Genomic DNA, 17797 nt, shown 5'->3' with positions numbered 1-17797 from the left:
TCACAAGCAATATTGTTTCGATAATAAAGACACACCTGTGTACAAGTGTGCCCAGGTAACGAAGATTGTCATTGGAACAGTCTGCCATCATAAGAAGACAAGTCACACGATTTTCGTTAAAGTAAACAACGGTAACATTGTTTTATTCTCGATTTATTATCTTCACATTTACAAAAAGAAGTAACTTTACAGACGTGCTACAGCAGATATACAGCAGAAATTTACAAAATAAAACCCCTGTATCCATGGAGAGGGTCACATAACAAATGTTCATCATATTGACTGCCACTGAAATGAGTTACATTAAAACTTAGATATGAATGTTTCCACGAGAAAGGAATTCTTGATCGTGAAATGAGTTGCTTTCCGCTTTTTGTACAGTAACTTATGGACATGATTTCGGTCGCACAAATCTTTAGTGATGGACAGGTCCAGATAGAATGGGATTCGAAACGCATGCGTATACAAAATATTACATCTCTGCTCCGAGGTCAAAGGTGTTGACGGTGTCAACACTTGTTGGAAAGCGACGCCATTATGCATCAGTTTGCTGTAGAATCGACGTCCACGACCAATGACCGACTACGTTATAGCTTTCTCACGACGTCATAAGCAATACACAAATTTAAATAGAAATGAGATGACGTCAGCTGGTAGCACGAGCGAAACGAACAGAATTTCAGCATCTATATTTCACTTGTATTTTTATCTTCAAAATTACAAACGTCATCTGAAAAAGCTAAAAAATCTCCAGGGAGACCAGCTACAGTCTGGATTGAAAGTACTTAATAAGTGCGAGTTGCGACTTGTATCACACATTGTCATGACCATGAGCAAATAATTAAAGCTGTCAATACAAGAATAAACAGAAAAAAAGATATTTTTCACAAATTATTTAAACAATTACATCAGTTATATCAAGTTTTATTCTAATCTGAACAAATACTGTTTCTTAATCTTGTATTTCGTAACTTTGCAATGTTACACATGCGGAACACCCAAGCAGGCGCCGTCCAATTTCTGCAGGCGGGGCTTATTTGTCACCCTCATTTCATATTCATTGTAGAACACTTGTGGTAAAAGGCACTTTTCTTTGGTTAAGATCGTACACATTTCTGAATCATTGAACCAGAAGTCAAGGAGACATTCAAATTTATCACTTGTAGGTCACAAAATATTCAATTAGCTGTAAATTTTGATGTATTTCTAATTATTTTTTTCTGTCTGATTAATACAGTTTCCTATTCTACCCGCTGCATGCCCTAATCACGTTGAAGTGCGGCGGTTCAACTTTCCGACTCAGCATTGCCCAATATTATTGTCGGTATCTGAGTTTCAGGCCGGACTATTATCAACAAAGAATGTGCATACTATAGATGATGCATGTGTTTCCGAGGCGATTCTGTTTTGTATTTCAACATATTTCAGGATGAAGAAGACTGCACTTGCTTCAAACACAAGAAATTATGACAAAATCATCAAAAGTGACAGCTGTTGTCCCATTGAAAATCTTTCCATGGGACAGCTCAATGTATGAGCACTACAGTATATATATGGTTCAGGCTTCATATATGTAAAATGAAGTGTTATCGATGTCGCAGTATAACTGAATGTTTCAAACTACAACCCGATAGATTTTAACAATATCTTTATATTTATACACTTTATAGTAAATATAATCTGTACAAAAACATGTTTGCAATGTTTTACCGATAGAACACTTATTTGAAATTCATCGGACGGCTTCACTTGAATTCAAATTCTTTATCCTGCGTCGACAGTTGCGTAGGATGTAGTGTTCATAAAAATTGACAATCTGACAAAACTTCTGCCAATTCAGGATTATTTTCAATCGCTTTTTACGAAAAATGGCGCTCAATTACTTGCAAAAAATCTTGTTTCACAGTGTTCATGACGTCAAGAGGGCAAACCTCGTGAATTTGCTGACGTCATCGACAAAATCGCTTTCGTCACCATAATTTGTGACTGAAAGTATTGTCGATTTCACATGCTCTAACGCCACACTTTCCTTGTGAAAACCGGTTTGCAAAAAGATTGTCGAGTTCAGCGAGGGGAAAAATTATCAACTCACCAGTTGAGGAATACTACTATCTCTGATTTCACTAATGCTTGTTAACATCAATAAATAACAATATTTGGAAATCAGAAGTTGCTCTGTATCTGAGCATGCGTAGATGTTTGGACGGACACTAATAATTCGTTAAACTTATCGCTTCTGTGCGGGTTAGGAGTGCTTTCCCCCCACTTTTTCTACAAATTATTATTTTTTTTGAATTTTGAACTTTACCAAATATAATTGAAAGTATAATCGTCCAAGATACCTTGTAATGACATACTATCAATGATATTTGCGGTTCGCCAATGGGAACCAGTTGGTATTGGGAGAACTCTACGACAGGCGAGAAATCGATTTCGTCTGGAGTTAAGCACCCTGAATGATTTATTGACCCGTTGTCATTCCTCGCGCTATGATCGGGACAAGATCAAATTTGACGAGGAGATATCATGCTTGTGTAAGGACGGATCGGTCGAATTTGAATCTGGTCGATTTTCTGGGGCCGCCGTGAACTCTTCGACATCTGAATGATCGATGGAAGACTCTCTTCGGTTCGTTTTAAGACTTTGCTACGTCCCCAAACGTACTTTCGGTTTGGATAATTAAAAACTTAGACTTACTTCAAGTTTGTGGACATATAAATATCAAAACAGAATAAATTGAAGAAATAAACTTCAGCATACTGTCGCGTCGGTGGTACGCTATTGCGTACTAGATCATGGAGTGTACGCGATGGCCAGTAACTTCTGCCGAGAAAAGCCAAGCGACTGTTGGCCAGTTTATTAAAAACTCTGCGAAAAAGTGAATCGTAAAGAAAATATTCATTCTTTTAAAAGAAATTAAAATGACATGAGTTAAAACTTTGAGTGAGTGTCAGTGTTCATGATAGTGCTACCTGTTGATGGTATTATGCGCCTGATCGTCAGAATTGTTCATCTCAGCTGCCTTGGCGGGTACGGCCTCGTCCTCCTCGTTCACGGGAGACTCAGTTTTCTGGGAGACCGAAATTCCGCTGTCTTTCCTGCTGTACGATTTTGTCATCCTCCCCGTGGTTTTGAATTGTTGTACTGTCTGACTTGGTCTTCTTATACCAATTAATGGTTTCGCGGTCTCTCTTGTGTGTTCCTGGGACGTTGGTGCAGGCGTCGTGGTTTTACGGGATGTCGCCGACGTAGACCGAGGCGGTCCGTTTTGTTGAGTTCCGCTTTTACCGGCCGCGTTCTGTAAATCATCTTCGTCGTCTAAAGCTAGTGCTTTCACAACCTGCTGTTGGTCCCATGCGTCGTCAAACTTTTTCTGTTGCTCTCTCTTCCTTGCGCTGGACGGAGTTACAGGAGTCGATTCGTCGTCTCCTTCACGAGTTGCTGGGCGGCCAATAGTCGGCGGTCTGATGCTTTGCCGTGTTCTTGGCCTCTCGGGCGACACCTTTGATGTTCTCTGCCCAGTAGTTGGCCTAACTGCCGACGACCTTCCAGCAGTCGTCGGTCTACTAGTGCCTGTCTGCGGTCTAGCGGATTGTTGTGCGGTCGTCACTTTTACCACCGGGGCGTTTCTCCCCGCCGTCTGGGGCCTACTGCTAGCCGGTTGTTGAACCGCCTTTGATGTCGACGCCATGGGAGTTGTTGTTGATGGGTGTTTCAAGATGCCGGACTTAGGTTGTGAAGTCACAGTGGACGGTGCGTCGCTCCTGGCTGTTTCGTTGCCGGCCCTGTTGCCATCCCTGGCGGACATCACCGCGACCGTGGTCCTCGATTCAGTGTCGGCGGCACTGTGATCCGTGTCTCTGTCTTTCTCATTCACAATCCGGCTAATCACACTAGCCCGCCTATTCAACGAATCAGTATACAAGTGGTTCACGCTGGCACCGTCCGGCATGTCCCGCAAAAACTCGTTGACTTTCACCTGCCAAGTCAGTTCATCTGGCTCCTCAGACAGCGTGCTCTCTTGCCGCTCGATGTCCGGCTTTCGAATTCGCCTGCTCTCCCGCCTTTTCGCGCTCTTAAGCCGGATAATTTCTATCGGGTTCTCATCCGCCGCATCGTTCTTGACAATCTCCTCCTCCTCTTCATCGTCATCGTATTTCTCGCCCTTCCCGCAGCTCCAACAATACTCACAACATGCGTCTAAGTATTCGCGGACCAGATAGCTGAATCCGAAACTGAAAATGACGATGCCGATGACCATGAAGATGAATATAGCGACCCCGGGTATGGGAAACCAAGCTGAGCCGCTACCTCCATTGGTCGCGTAGAGTTCGTCTTCGAAGACGATTTCTTCATTATCTTGGTAGCATTGTCCGAATTCTATATAAGAGAGAAAAGAAGCTGTTATTTGTAAAATTGAAAGTGAATAGGGACCTATGGGAGTTGCCAGTAATAATTGTTTTTAAAAAGTGGTACACTAATTCTTGAAAGTCTTTAGCGGCTTGGACCACCATGTCGAAATAACTCTAAAATGGAAGCATTTCACATACAAGCCTGACAGTACAGTATAGTGTACAACCACAGTCGCTTCACCCAGAGGGACTTTGATATAACTAAACGATATCAACCCCTCATTACGTAAAATTAGAAAGCTAATTATCACACCTATTGTTTCAACGAATTAAACTGTTACTTTCGACCAGGCGGCGTTTGGTTCAGGTAAGCAAGTATTGTTTCAGGCTCCACCACACTCTCATTATGACCGTAGGCCCTCGAGAAAAACTTTTTTTCGTTTTTCTCGAGGGTCAATGTTGTGACACTGTCACTAATTAGCTTGTGGATGCGCTTGCGATCTGCTTCATGGTGATGCGCTTGCGAGCAGCTTTATGGTGATGGGTTGTCGGAAAACCCTTGAGTCGGATTCTGGGCTACGGTCCAATTCCATTACGGTCTGAGGGTCTCTTGTCTCGTTGCTCGCTTTTTTCTCCTCACATTGAGCCTTTTTATTACAATTTGAATACAAGCCACTGCTGTCAACGCAATCGTTAATTCAGTTGCGTCCTGAGAAACGCCAGATTAACAGACTCGACTTTGTCTTTCTTTCTTTCGATCTCTCCTTTCATTTACTGGCCGTTTCCATTCGCCAATTTGCGTGCTTTCTCCTTGTTATTGTCCATCTAAACATTGACGTTTAACCATACTGTCATTCATTCCGGTACGGCAATCTGGAATGTGCGAATACTTCGCGTAAAAACGTCATTTATTCGTGATTACAAAACATGATTGAATGGCCTTTTACCTTTTTGTGTTTTTATAATCTTTCAAATTATTTTGCGCACTTAAGTCGTTTATCTGGACAACATCAACCAAAACCGTTTGTCATTTCAGTAATTTTATATGCCACCAATCACTACCTCAAACACCGGTACGGAGAGAGAACTATGCTGTGTACCCAATTAAACCAAAGTACAGATTTCCTTTTGTTTGGCAAAGTACTTCAGCTTTCAAATGCCGTGACTGGAGAGAAGTACCTGCCGCAAATAATGAACACGCGGTGTACCGTTTGGTGCGTTTAGTCGTTAAAGTGCAAATGTTTTAACGTCAGTTTATCGTCTTGGTATGCGCATGGAGTGAACCCTTTTCCGGCTCCAGAGTGTGCGTTAAACGGTATTGCAATTGGACGCCAAGGTTAAAAACCACCTGTTGATGCGGTCTGAGTGTGGTCTGGAATGTTTTATCAGGCCGAGACCCGGTTGTTTCCCGTTGCTAGGTGATGACCTTAGTTTTCGACGATGAAGATGCAATGCAGCGAAAACTATTTACACTGTTGCTCGAATTAGATTGAAGTATTCTCTAATGGTACGAAGCATAGTCAGTAACAAAGGCGTTAGCAGTAATATGGATTATGGCATGAGGGTCTGCTATCTGTGAATTGTGTCAGCGAGACAAGTCTGAGCTCGGATTATGAAGTAAAGGGACGGCAGTCGTACTCTTTTAAACTATTTTTACTGGCAACCATAGTTTCTTGTTAAACTCCCTTAAGCATGCTGATATACACATCCTGTCAACTCATTCTGTGCATGCATAGACTTCTGATCATTGTTCCTGTTGACAAGTTAATTTTAGTCCGGACCAAAATGCAAGTGTGGAGAATATTTTGACTTTACATGTGCACACGTCATGTTTTGACAAGATGAATAGTTGGTGTTTGAACATGCTATGGATTGTTGAAGAAGAAACTGCAATTGATATACAAAACACAAAATAGTGGAAAAAATCACTAAAGAAAACTTTTCATCGGCTTAGTTTTTCGAAATTCCAAAATTTTATTTTTCTCCATAGTGTTAACACAGGGATGGCGGACAATTTGAATTTTAAATATCGGTAAAGCTTGGGTTATCTGTTTCCCTAGTACGAAAATTTGCACGGCGACCCCGGATTTTTATTCTTGTTTTTGAAAGAGCATGGTTGAAAGATTCCTTAAAGAGAGTTTGAACAAAAGTTAAAGTCTTTCACTTCCGAGGCGCATACTTCCTTAACCTGAACTTCACGGTGGTGATAGTCTGTTGGTATCACCGTAACTCACACATTTTCCGCTCGGAAAAGCTCACTGTCATAATTATTGCAAGGTGGGGGCAGTGGAGGAATATTGATACGGCATCATTTTACAAGTGGTATAGCCACAAACTGATGACGTCAAATCGCCGTACACAAAACACAGATGCCTTTTAATTACGGCACTGTGTATTGAGTACGGTGATTTGACGTCATCAGTTTGTGGCTATACCACTTGTAAAATGATGCCATATTGATACTTTTCATGTATTCTTATTTTTCTCAGTTCTGTCTGCAAAATACAGGTTCTTGTTTCACTCCAAACATCATGTCAAAACGCCCAGTGTTAGACGGAGACAGTCCCCAGTCCCTGGTGTTCGCATCATTGGCAGTTGATATTAACTGTTTAAGTGATTTTAGCCTTGTGTTCTCCTTTGAAAGTTGTGCACAGTTAATCAGTTTGCTCAGAGATAAGCTGATAAAAAAACCTGCCCTGTAAAGTTGTTAACACAGCCTGTATATTTATTTCAGTTCTGATGTCAAATCTTCTTACTGACTTACAACAGAATAGCTGTTCAGACATAAATGTTATTCATCACCAAAATTGCACATCAAGCACACTGCACTGTGCTTTCAAGATTAACCGTTCGGATTTCAAAGAACAATCGAATATATTTATTTTTATTAATGATTAAAATATTGTAAAAAAGTACACATAAGGTCACTTTCAAAACTTTAACTGCGTTTACATATAGGCCAACCACCCCATCCAAAACAACCGTTGAACTATCGCTCTCTGAGAAAAAAGGTTAAACTTTAATACGTTTGCACATCGCATCTACAAAGCCATTAGGTCCCAAATGTACTGGCTAATCTCTCACGACCTTGCAAAACCACTTACAATCAAATGTAGACCCTCTTCTCGATTGCCTATCGCGAATTAAATATTGCGTTTCGGCATCGGCTTGACAAGTAAAATGTGTATATTACATGTAACGCTGTAGTCTTACATCGCATTTTCAGTTCATCAAAACTGGACTCCACAGCCAAGTACGACTAAATCCCACCAATTATTTGCAATTCTGTACGCCTGAATTCGAGTTAAGGTAATATGCACCTCGAAAGTGAAAGACTTAAACTTTCGCTCAAACTTTCCTCAAGGAATCTTTCAAGCATTGTCTTTCAAAATCAAGAATAAAAATCGGGGTCACCGTGCAAATTTTGGCTCTAGAGAAACAAATTACCCACGATTTACCGATATTTGAAATTCAAAATGGCCGCCATCCCTGTGTTAACTCTATGGAGAAAAATAAAATTTTCGAATTTCGAAAAAACTAAGCCGGTGAAAAGTTTTCTTTCACCAAGAGCTTTAAAATGAACCCCACATGTAGTATATCAGAAGAGAATTGTAAAAGTTTGAGAGTCCGAATGTCTGTCCCCGAGGTGCGTTCTACCTTAAATGCTAGAAAAGCCTTGCTATGCATTGTGTGCGTGAGAAAGTCCATTTGAATTCACTGTCGCTCAGAGCATACAATGGCAGATGGACGACTTTAGTCAGGTGCTCTCGGGCAATTGTCAGTTACACACATGGTGTTTGTCGAATCACTGGATGTTCATTATGCTGAACTACTGCCGATTACAAAAACATGGCACACAGGTCGATGTAGAAGCGCCGCTGTACCGTTTAGTTTGTTTTGTCAAAGAGCTGGCAACTATAGAGCTTCTTACGCAACCGCAAACATCCAAATCCACGAAATCCAATTCGCCAGGTGCGGTGCCAAGGATCACCGTGATCTGAGCATGAGGCCCCCATGAGTCAGTGCGTCTCGTTGCCATGGCAGCATGACGCTTTCGAGCGGTAATATCGGTGTCATGAACTTGCGAAGCATCTGCTTTCACTCACTCGATCACTAAGTCTTTAACGACAAAATATAATACCCAGATCTTATTCCGTTTTACAGGAGAACTGCACCGTGGCGAAAAATATCTGAACCGTCACAAACATTTATACGAATGACATTCAAAGTTTTATATCAAGATTTTTTATAAAATACATTTCACCTGCGCTGATCTAGGTGCAATAATCCTTACCATAAGTTAAGACGGGAATAGAGTTTTATGAAATCAACAAGCTTCTCGCCAATTGGTGCAAACACACTGAACCGCAAAAAATGGCATTGACAAGAAATTGACAGACTGGTACAAATGTCTTTTTCAAGTAGATCGCTCGAGAACAGCTATGCACAATTTGCATTGATATGTGAATGCTTAAATTGATATCATTGACTTACGGACACCATCACAGTTATAGAAATCACTTAACAGTCAAACGTGAACTCTTTCCCTTTTTATACCCACAACGAGTCACACTATATGGCCTTTGTCCGGCCTCAATGCGCCAGTGAACGCCCACTTTTGTCACAATTTATTCGTCCAGGAAAACAAACAATAGGCTCATAGCGATTGAAATAAAAATTATAAGACAGCGATTTTTTTCTGTGTGGCTGTCACATTTTTGCCTCCAAGAGATGTATGTGTCGTGTACTGTGTTTTATTGATAACCATCGGCGTGGAAGTTCGCAAGTACGAACCGACGAGGTTCTGAGTGTGTAGAATCTCGCGAATTTATGTAATACAAAGTCATTGAATGACAAGACATTTTCTTTCCAGATGTCTTCACAAAGGTCTGACGTACACTCTGTTCCCCTTTCAAACCATACAGCCCCAGTGACACAAAAACAAAATGAAACAAAGACTCTAGACCGTGGACTCCTAATTGTGTACTTTTAGTTTGGATATACGTAAATGCGTACAGTCACAAATTTATAGTAGAAATGACTGTATATGTGAAAAAAATGAGATTTGCGTATTTATTCTCTGTGTTAATTAACATTTATAACTCGAGAAAACAAAATACAAACATTGAATGTGGAATCTCACAGTACAATATCAGTGTGAAAATCTCTCCTAGTGAAAGTAAAAATAATTATCTTATAAATTTGAGTTACATCTCTCTTGCACTGAACAACCGATGTAAGTATGTACGTATATATATAAATATATATATATATATATATATATATATATATATATATATATATATATATATAATATATATATATATATATATATATATACATACATACATACATCTGTGACCGTCTGACGATCGCTGTCATGCGTGATAATTGAGTTGCGGAAATCATTACTTTTTAATTTACGTAACTTTATGTTGACATAATGACATGACTCAAAATTACATCGACCAAAAGCTATTTTGTACTCAGGAAAAAAGAGTCTTTGAATTGTTTCCGTTGTGATTTCCCCTGATGTCCATAAAGTCGAGCACAACTGCACAATCTATTAAGGAATTAAATTAGTTGATGATGTAGCCACGGTCAAATACACATTCCGATAGAGTCGATTAGTGGACTGGATCACTCAATTACGGTGCTTCCGTTTTCTTAACGGTGGCTATATATTCACTGTGACAAAGTGCTAAATGAGTCCTTTGTCTTTGGCTGTTGTAAAAACATGTAAATTGAACCGGTAATTAAATGTTTTATTCTTCGTGAGCGAATAAATGTAGAGAAATTTCTCAAAGGTTCCAAAGATTTTCATATTATCCGCCAGTATAGTCTGCGGATTTTCCCCATGCCAGATTATTTCCCTTTGCGCTCTCTCTACTTGTCTGTGTGTCTCTCTGTCAGCGTGTCGTTCGGTCAGTGTATGTTCGTCTATGCCGGTGTCTAATGCTTTTTAAATACTCATTGCTTTTTTCACATTTATTGCAAGAAACAATGAAATACTTTTTCTATAAAAAATGTGGAGATCATAAAATGTATGTATATTACTTATAACATAACTGCAATTTTGCCAGTATTTGCAATTTTGAAAAACAACTGTTAGTTCATATTTGTTCTCGAACATACCAGAAGTTGAAATTGCTTTCTTAATATGTTGTCTCACGTACACGAGGATACCTCGTCGACCTGTTCTTTTTAATTCATAATTTTTCCATATTTCAAACGACTTGACATACAAGTTATACAAAATTGACCAGGAACTGAGTGCCCGAAAATGGACTACCCTCTGGTACCTCAGGGTGGAAAGTTGTTCAATTTTTTCCAAACCCTTGCTAATTGTTGAACAAATTGATCGACAATTCTCACTTATTTCGAGTCAATTAAAAAAAATCGATCACGTCATCAGAAGCGGATAAGACACGGAGCTTGCGTGAGTTCGCTCAGTGCTCGGAGACAGCAATGTCCATGGCACATAAAATTTGATGTCTTTTTTTTTGACACGTTATTTTATAATAGAGCAATACACACTTAATGTTGTGTCGGCGAACGGGTGGTTGCAAAAGACATCCAGCGGGCTGTGTCTTCTTTTGATAGACCGAGCGACAGCCGAAAGGGCAAAAAATAGCGACACTGAAGGACGGTTATAAATCAATGGACCTGGTCATTAGATTCACAGCTAACAAGACTGTCCCAGTAAAAGCTCTCACGTCTGATAAAAGAAATTACTAACGCTCGCAGTGAAGAACAATTCATGGGCATTTGCTCATAAATACTTGAAAGGGTTCCCAGTCCCGAGTACGGATTGTCAATATTCTGTGTATTTTGTATTTCATCCGAAGACGTATGAGCGCAGCTTACCGTTTAGCTGTTTCTAGAAGTACAGTTGATGATACTAAGGAACCAAGGACGATTTAGTCTCCACACGTGTTGTTCCGCTCAAACTCTAAGCATTCAACAAATTCTTACCAGGAGTAGAACTCACAACATATAGTACCTATACTCACTAGCAAAGAAACCAGCTATCAAAACCGATCGGCTACATCCAAGGTTCAGAAAAGTTTAGAAATTTAGCATACATCTTGGTGATCTTGTTCACCAGAGATGCATATCAACATTAACTTCATCATTTTCCCGCTTTTTGAACGATTTTTCGTCACTGGCAATGGGATGTAAAACCCTTCTTGATAACGATTCTCCGAGCCATCGCGACCGGTGTGTACAAACAGACTGCCAAAGCTTACAAGTCCCATGTCGCACCGTTGTCGTCATGAGCATCACAAGTCAACTTGGTTTCGTCGCGGTGTCGCGGTGTAAAAATGACACGCACACCAAACTAATTCACATTGCACCATCTTTCCCCGAAACAAATCAATATTTCTAACCAGTCCTTTCGGATTAAACGTGAAATCAAACCATGTCGTAATGTCAGAATTGCTTTTTACTTTCAAAAATAAGCCGCTTCTGTTTCTACGAGATTTAAGTCACTATGTAAACAGAGCATAAATAAAAGTACGCAGGATTTTCACTAATTGAAACAACTCGGATCTATATCTTGGGAACGACAGCTGGGTTTTTAAGTCACTCAAGTTGTTTATATTTTCGTTAAGCGGACAGGTGTCCAGGACAGGAATAGATTGATTAAAAATGCATGGAGTACCAGCAACTCCGCTCAATGCACTTAATAAAAATGAATGACTGGCTTACCTGCTTGAGTTAGTGAGACCTGGTTCGTCAAAATGTAAATGACAGCGAAGAGAAAACGGCAGACTATCTTGACACAGGGAGGGTTGTAGCGTTTTTGTTGAGCGGTGCTATTGTAATACATAGGGCTTTGACAACCCGGCTGCAGCATTGTTAAATTGACGACATCTTGTTTGAACGAAGTTTGCCTCGAAAGTATTGCACCGTCCCGCGTCCGCTGGTCTCCGCATAGTGATCGATCCACGCAGCAAGAATTAGGTAGTCACATTTTTCATCGAGTCTGCAAACAAATAGAAAAGAGAAAGTTGTCAATTTTGCTTGCGACTAGCTTCGGATTTGTTGAAACACGGCCACTCTGACCGGGGTTGAAAAGTCTTCCGAGCTCGATCGTCGCGGCTCGTGCCATCACATATCGCGAAAGGCCAGGTGAACGAGCCATGACGTCACCGGTAGCAACCTGATTTGCATGGCAGATTTTCAGTTGTGGCGTTCGTTCGCATGGTCAGTCCAGAATTTTCCCCTATATATTCAACAGTGATTCATATTTCAGGGAAGTACTTTAAGTACTTTTCTACACACATCTCGCAATGTCACAAATTAAACCTCCAGGCTAAAGCTAAGCTTGTTTCGAGCATTTTAAGTCCCATCGTCTGATGAATTTATTTTGAATGCACATTGCTAATAAAGTAGACTCGCCCCATTCACGTCGCTTGACTTTTCTCGGCAGTAGTTACTGGGTGGCAAAGTGTTCCATGCAACAGCCTGCCACTAGGATCTATGCAACAGCCTGCCACTAGGATCTATGCAACAGCCTGCCACTAACGCGACATATTGCCGAAGTTTATTTCTTCAATTTATTCTGTTTTGATGTTTGAATGCCCACAGACTTGGAGCAAGTCTACGAATAAGAGTTCGTTGTTGAAATGTTTTGACATCGTCATAAGTTTGACAATAGCCAAAAAGAATAGAGGATATTTCCCCTTTCTTTGTGTCCAAATATTTTCTCATAAAAGCAGACTAATTATCGTCAATTTTGCAATAATTCGATGCGAATTGGTTGACCCCGGACCGACCTTGCTATCAATTCGTTCAGGGAAACAACATAAAAAAGACAAACTTTCAATGGTAGCCTTTGACAGACCACGCCACTGTTTGTTTTCTGTCGGTGATTTACGCTCCTGTCCTTGGTTTATCACCATGCATCGTCACTTTCTCAAAATACAACCTCTGCGATATAATAAATTGTACTGTAACATGAGGGTACCTCCATTTATAGAAAATTCTTGTTGACGCCATTGTTGTTGACACAGCCTACTGACAACCGCGTTGTTTTCCCGATGAAAATCTCCACTCGCTACTCCACTTACAATGAACGGAAAAGAGGGCTTCAACTGGCTTATAGTGTGTCTCAAAGGTATTATATCAGATCGCCTGACGACATCACGTTTTTGTGTCCTCTCTATACACATTAACAATAGCTGTCTGAAGTTCAGATTGCGACTTTGGATTAAGGCACCGTTAATCACAACTTTTTATGTATTTCCCTATATTCAACTTTTGGTGAATTTTCAGGTATTTCCATTTTGGTCTGTTCCGCAAATGCAATTTCTTTTGTTAATATATATATATATATATATATATATATATATATATATATATATATATATATATATATATATATATATATGTGTGTGGTGTGTGTGTGTGTGTGTGTGTGTGTGTGTGTTTGTGAATAAATAGATAGATAGATAGATAGATAGATAGATAGATAGATAGATAGATAGATAGATAGATAGATAGATTCAAATGGTCAGAATATCCAACTTGTCAACACAATCTACACATATACAATCGCCAATATTATGATCGATACCTGAATCTTAACCCAGACAAGTATTCACTAGTTCACAATAATATTGCATGTTACAAACGAGGGGGACATGAAACACACTCCAGGAGGGAAAATAAAACTTGCTTTACGCTTGCTGAACGAAATTTATAAAGATATTATGAAAACATTGACCCCTTTAGATGAAGCTGGTGATAATATGCAGTGCTAACTCGTAGAATTAAATGTCTTGTTTCGTAATAAAGATCACCGGGATGACAAAAGAAGACGATAGGTTTCATTGCTATTGAGACCGAATTAGCTCACGATACTGTTACAAAGCTGATACGAAATGTATTGTTCTTTGCCACAATAACATAAACTCCAGGAGTTTTTTTAATACTGAGCGTGTCTTATTAGAGCTCACTACAGGGGTTGCCGGATAATTCACAATGTGTGAAGCGAACAATGAACGGACGATAATTAGGAGCACGTTCTTTCGGGCATTATGTTGCAATTCAAAACAAGTTAGCGTTGTGTTGAAATATTTGTCATAGAAAATTCACATACATAACACACCATGACATTGTCATTTTGAACTCTCACTCTCTCTCTCTCTCTCTCTCTCTCTCTCTCTCTCTCTCTCTCTCTCTCTCTCTCTCTCTCTCTCTCTCTCTCTCTCTCTCTCTCTCTATATACACACGCATAAACCACATACACAATTACAAACGCACAGAGATATACGTGGTTCAAGGGAAAATTTAGATATATGTAAAAACTTGATGTTCGGCAGTTCCCTAGACAACTTTGGTAAATATTTTGGTGAATTTGATTCTGACAGTGCTAAGTGATTACTAGGATCAAGATGGATTATAGGCTTAAGACTGTAAATATCTCGTTCTCCAGAGTATTAACTCGGGAGCAATGACGAAACCAAGGAAAAGTCGAGCAAAGGTGACATCTTAATACAACGTTAAGAACTTAATAACAATTGTCAATCTTTAATTATGTGCAGATCTCGATATTCTAAACATCAATTTGACCTTGGATATAGGAATAGAACAGAAATAAACATTGTTGGTAATTAACGTGTCCTTGAGATTTACTTCGATCATACAGACCCTCGAGAAAAACGTTTTTACTCGAGGGTCTATGCTTCGATGTTAATTTTTTTAATTTCTGAAAGGGTCTTGGTGGAGTCGGACAAGTATTGCATTATTGAGACAGTGACGGCGTGAGGTGAAATCTACAGTTTGCCTTGGTAAATGAGCATGTGGTGAAACGAACGCACACACGTGGAGGAATTATTAAGTGCTGATATGAATGATTTATCAAGTAAAGTGAACGGCGGTAAAAGATCATCCTTGATTGAACTCAACAGTTTATGGTACTCCGAGCAGTGTAAGTTGAAATGACTGGATTGATGGATGTTGAAGCGTATGACGTAATGTCAGCTTATGCTGTTTAAAAGCGTACGGTATGGTTGAAGCTGTGTGTGTGTGTGTTTCAGTGATAGCCGAATAGACTAATTAGGCCAATCCAGTGAATTAATTTGCTTGTGGTTGAATGGACGATCAGTTGTGAAATGAAAAAAAATGTACCAAAGGAACAATTCAGGGCAACGTAAACAACTATCAGTTACAATGATCACAGATGCGTTACAATTTGGAATGGATTACATGGTTGAAAATAAATAATTAGATGAAATATTCATAGAAGAGGTGGGTTGGCGAGTGTTGGGAGATAAAAGATAGAACGCAGTTTTCAATCATATACGAGACATAATGATAAAACTTGCAGCTACTTGTTTTGGTTCATGAAAGTTTTTTTTTTGCGATATGAATGACTGAACACTTTGTCAAGTAACAAAAAATGTGAACTTTGTTGTATTCATGGGATAGCTTTAAAAAGTTCACGACGTAGAAAAGGAAAAAAGAACCGTGAAAAATACCCCCGGAAGAAGATTAAAATACAACAGATCGTCAATATATATATACAACATCAACAGTAAATGACACTTTGAATGTCTCTTACAAGAGTCTTGGACGTGATGTCGCAGACCGAAGGGAAATAAACATGGGGGGAAAAAAAACTGTCGGCCACGACGTGATCATAATAACTGAGGTGAAAGAAGCTAAATATTTCCATTGGAAGAATTCGATTATTTGTAGGGGGAAGGGTTTGAAGGACTGCTCATTCAAATTTTACAATCGGCAATGTCTTGATTTATCTGTGGTGTGTCGAAGCATGGATCCTAGCACAGCGATACTGAGACAGGTTCACGGTCGAACCGTCACGATCTCCTGAGAAATGCTACATAACATTGGTGACATGACGTCAGGGACTGTAGAAAACCTACACACGAAGTTTTGTTGTTCGGTTGAAGGTAGATAAAGAAGTGAAGATGGCCCTTGTCCAGTGTCACGACATCTTGGAGGCAATGGGCATAAGCTACAGTTACTCAACATACCTTCAATGACCATGTCAGTTACAGAGTTATGGATCCTATCCGCTGGCGATCGTTTTCATGTCAATTTCCAATCCAACAAATTATGACGGTGTATTCTGGTATTCCAATTGTGACAAGAGTTGGAGATGACGTTCTTCTGTAAGGATTTCACCGGGGAAGGTTAAAGCGGAGCTGGTACTGCAGCTCACCTATCGGTCCGCATCACTCGATGGGCGAGGGGCGGGGGAGGGGGTCTCCGTCGGGGCGCGGCGTTCACCAGGGATGCCACAATACAAAAAGCACAAAATCGAAGCCTGAAATCTACGAGGTCGTTGGAGCGAAAGTGGTCGTGGAATTTCTCCAACCTAGCAAAAAAACCAAAACGTCTTGTATTTTGTTGACAAGCGTGATCACCCCTCTCATCATACTTTAGTTTCTACCTTATTTACTGCCAGTAAATAAAAACATGGATCTTTGTAAGTCGTCGCTCAAAGGAACCATTGTCAACCAAATGAAGCGAGAACAATGCCCATTATGATCGGAATTGTGGTCAATCCGTTATACTGGCCTTTGTACGTTGTTTGTAGGGGAACGCGTCGTTGCCATGGTCACGGACACAAAAGAAGGCGCCTTCTTTCGCTCTCAAGTTGGTTTTCTATTTGAATCGGACCGTGTGACGTGAAGTAAGAGGTCACAGAGACCACGACAGAAAGAGGGAGAGTCAAAAAAAAGAGAGATGGCCCCCTTTGTTGTCGATTGCAGTGAAACCAACATTGATTGCATGTTATTGTATTGTCTCGGCCAGAGTGTATACCAGTCACAGGTACTTAGTCTGTACCACCTAACAGCGTGCACAAACAATGAATCGACTTGATTTCACTTTGACACCAGTCATTGGGGTTTTACAAACCCCGGCATTCGCTCAGCCTACAGACTGTAACTTTCTGCCGACGAAAACAGAGAACGCTCACTGACAGCGCACAGATCATGACAGGGCAGGGAGCACATGTCCGTCCACTTTTCGGATGAAAAATTAAACAGGCCCTGCTCTTGTCTGGGTCAAGTTCAGGGTTTTCACTCTTATTAATAATACATACATGTTCCACTGAACTTGATTGACTCGCGCGTAAACAACGGTCGCTGTTTTGGACTATTGTGTAAATTATGAACCATTCTTTTACGTGTTAGCTAAGGTCCAAGCAGGGGCGCTGCTTGACATATGTACCTCACACTTGGCAGTAAATTGGTGTTCTATACAAGCATTTGTGAAACATTGGTTCATCCTTATTCGATATTGGTTGTTCGATATTGGTCATTGTTTAGATTAATTTAATCACACCGCCAAGTGACATTCATTCGAGGAAGATCGAAGACTTTCCTCTGTGTTGTATTGTTATACCAACGTCAATCTTTTTTACCGTTTTCCGTACCAATCAATCGTTGTTCTGTGTCTGGCAC

General features: G+C 40.1%; 1 protein-coding gene across 1 annotated transcript; it reads right to left on the bottom strand.

The window, feature by feature from the left end:
* Positions 1 to 110: 110 nt before the first annotated feature.
* LOC139117157 (uncharacterized) lies at positions 111 to 16775 on the bottom strand. The gene is made up of 3 exons (XM_070680026.1): positions 16361 to 16775; positions 12066 to 12342; positions 111 to 4380 (listed from the first exon to the last, which is right to left on the bottom strand). Exons 2-3 carry the CDS (start codon positions 12211 to 12213, stop codon positions 2969 to 2971), a joined length of 1560 nt encoding a protein of 519 aa, XP_070536127.1. The 5' UTR covers positions 12214 to 12342; positions 16361 to 16775; the 3' UTR covers positions 111 to 2968.
* Between the last annotated feature and the right edge of the window lie 1022 nt (positions 16776 to 17797).

Source organism: Ptychodera flava, chromosome 18, assembly GCF_041260155.1.
Source record: "Ptychodera flava strain L36383 chromosome 18, AS_Pfla_20210202, whole genome shotgun sequence".
NCBI lineage: Eukaryota > Metazoa > Hemichordata > Enteropneusta > Ptychoderidae > Ptychodera > Ptychodera flava.
The sequence above is the reverse complement of the archived record's forward strand: the minus strand, read 5'-3'. Positions and strand labels throughout refer to the sequence as shown.

Excerpts from the sequence above, each read along its gene's own strand:
- LOC139117157 (XM_070680026.1), bottom strand. The coding sequence starts at position 12,213 with ATGCTGCAGCCGGGTTGTCAAAGCCCTATGTATTACAATAGCACCGCT. Across the intron at positions 4,381-12,065 it reads GGTCTCACTAACTCAAGCAG|AATTCGGACAATGCTACCAA; the intron begins GTAAGCCAGTCA and ends TCTCTTATATAG.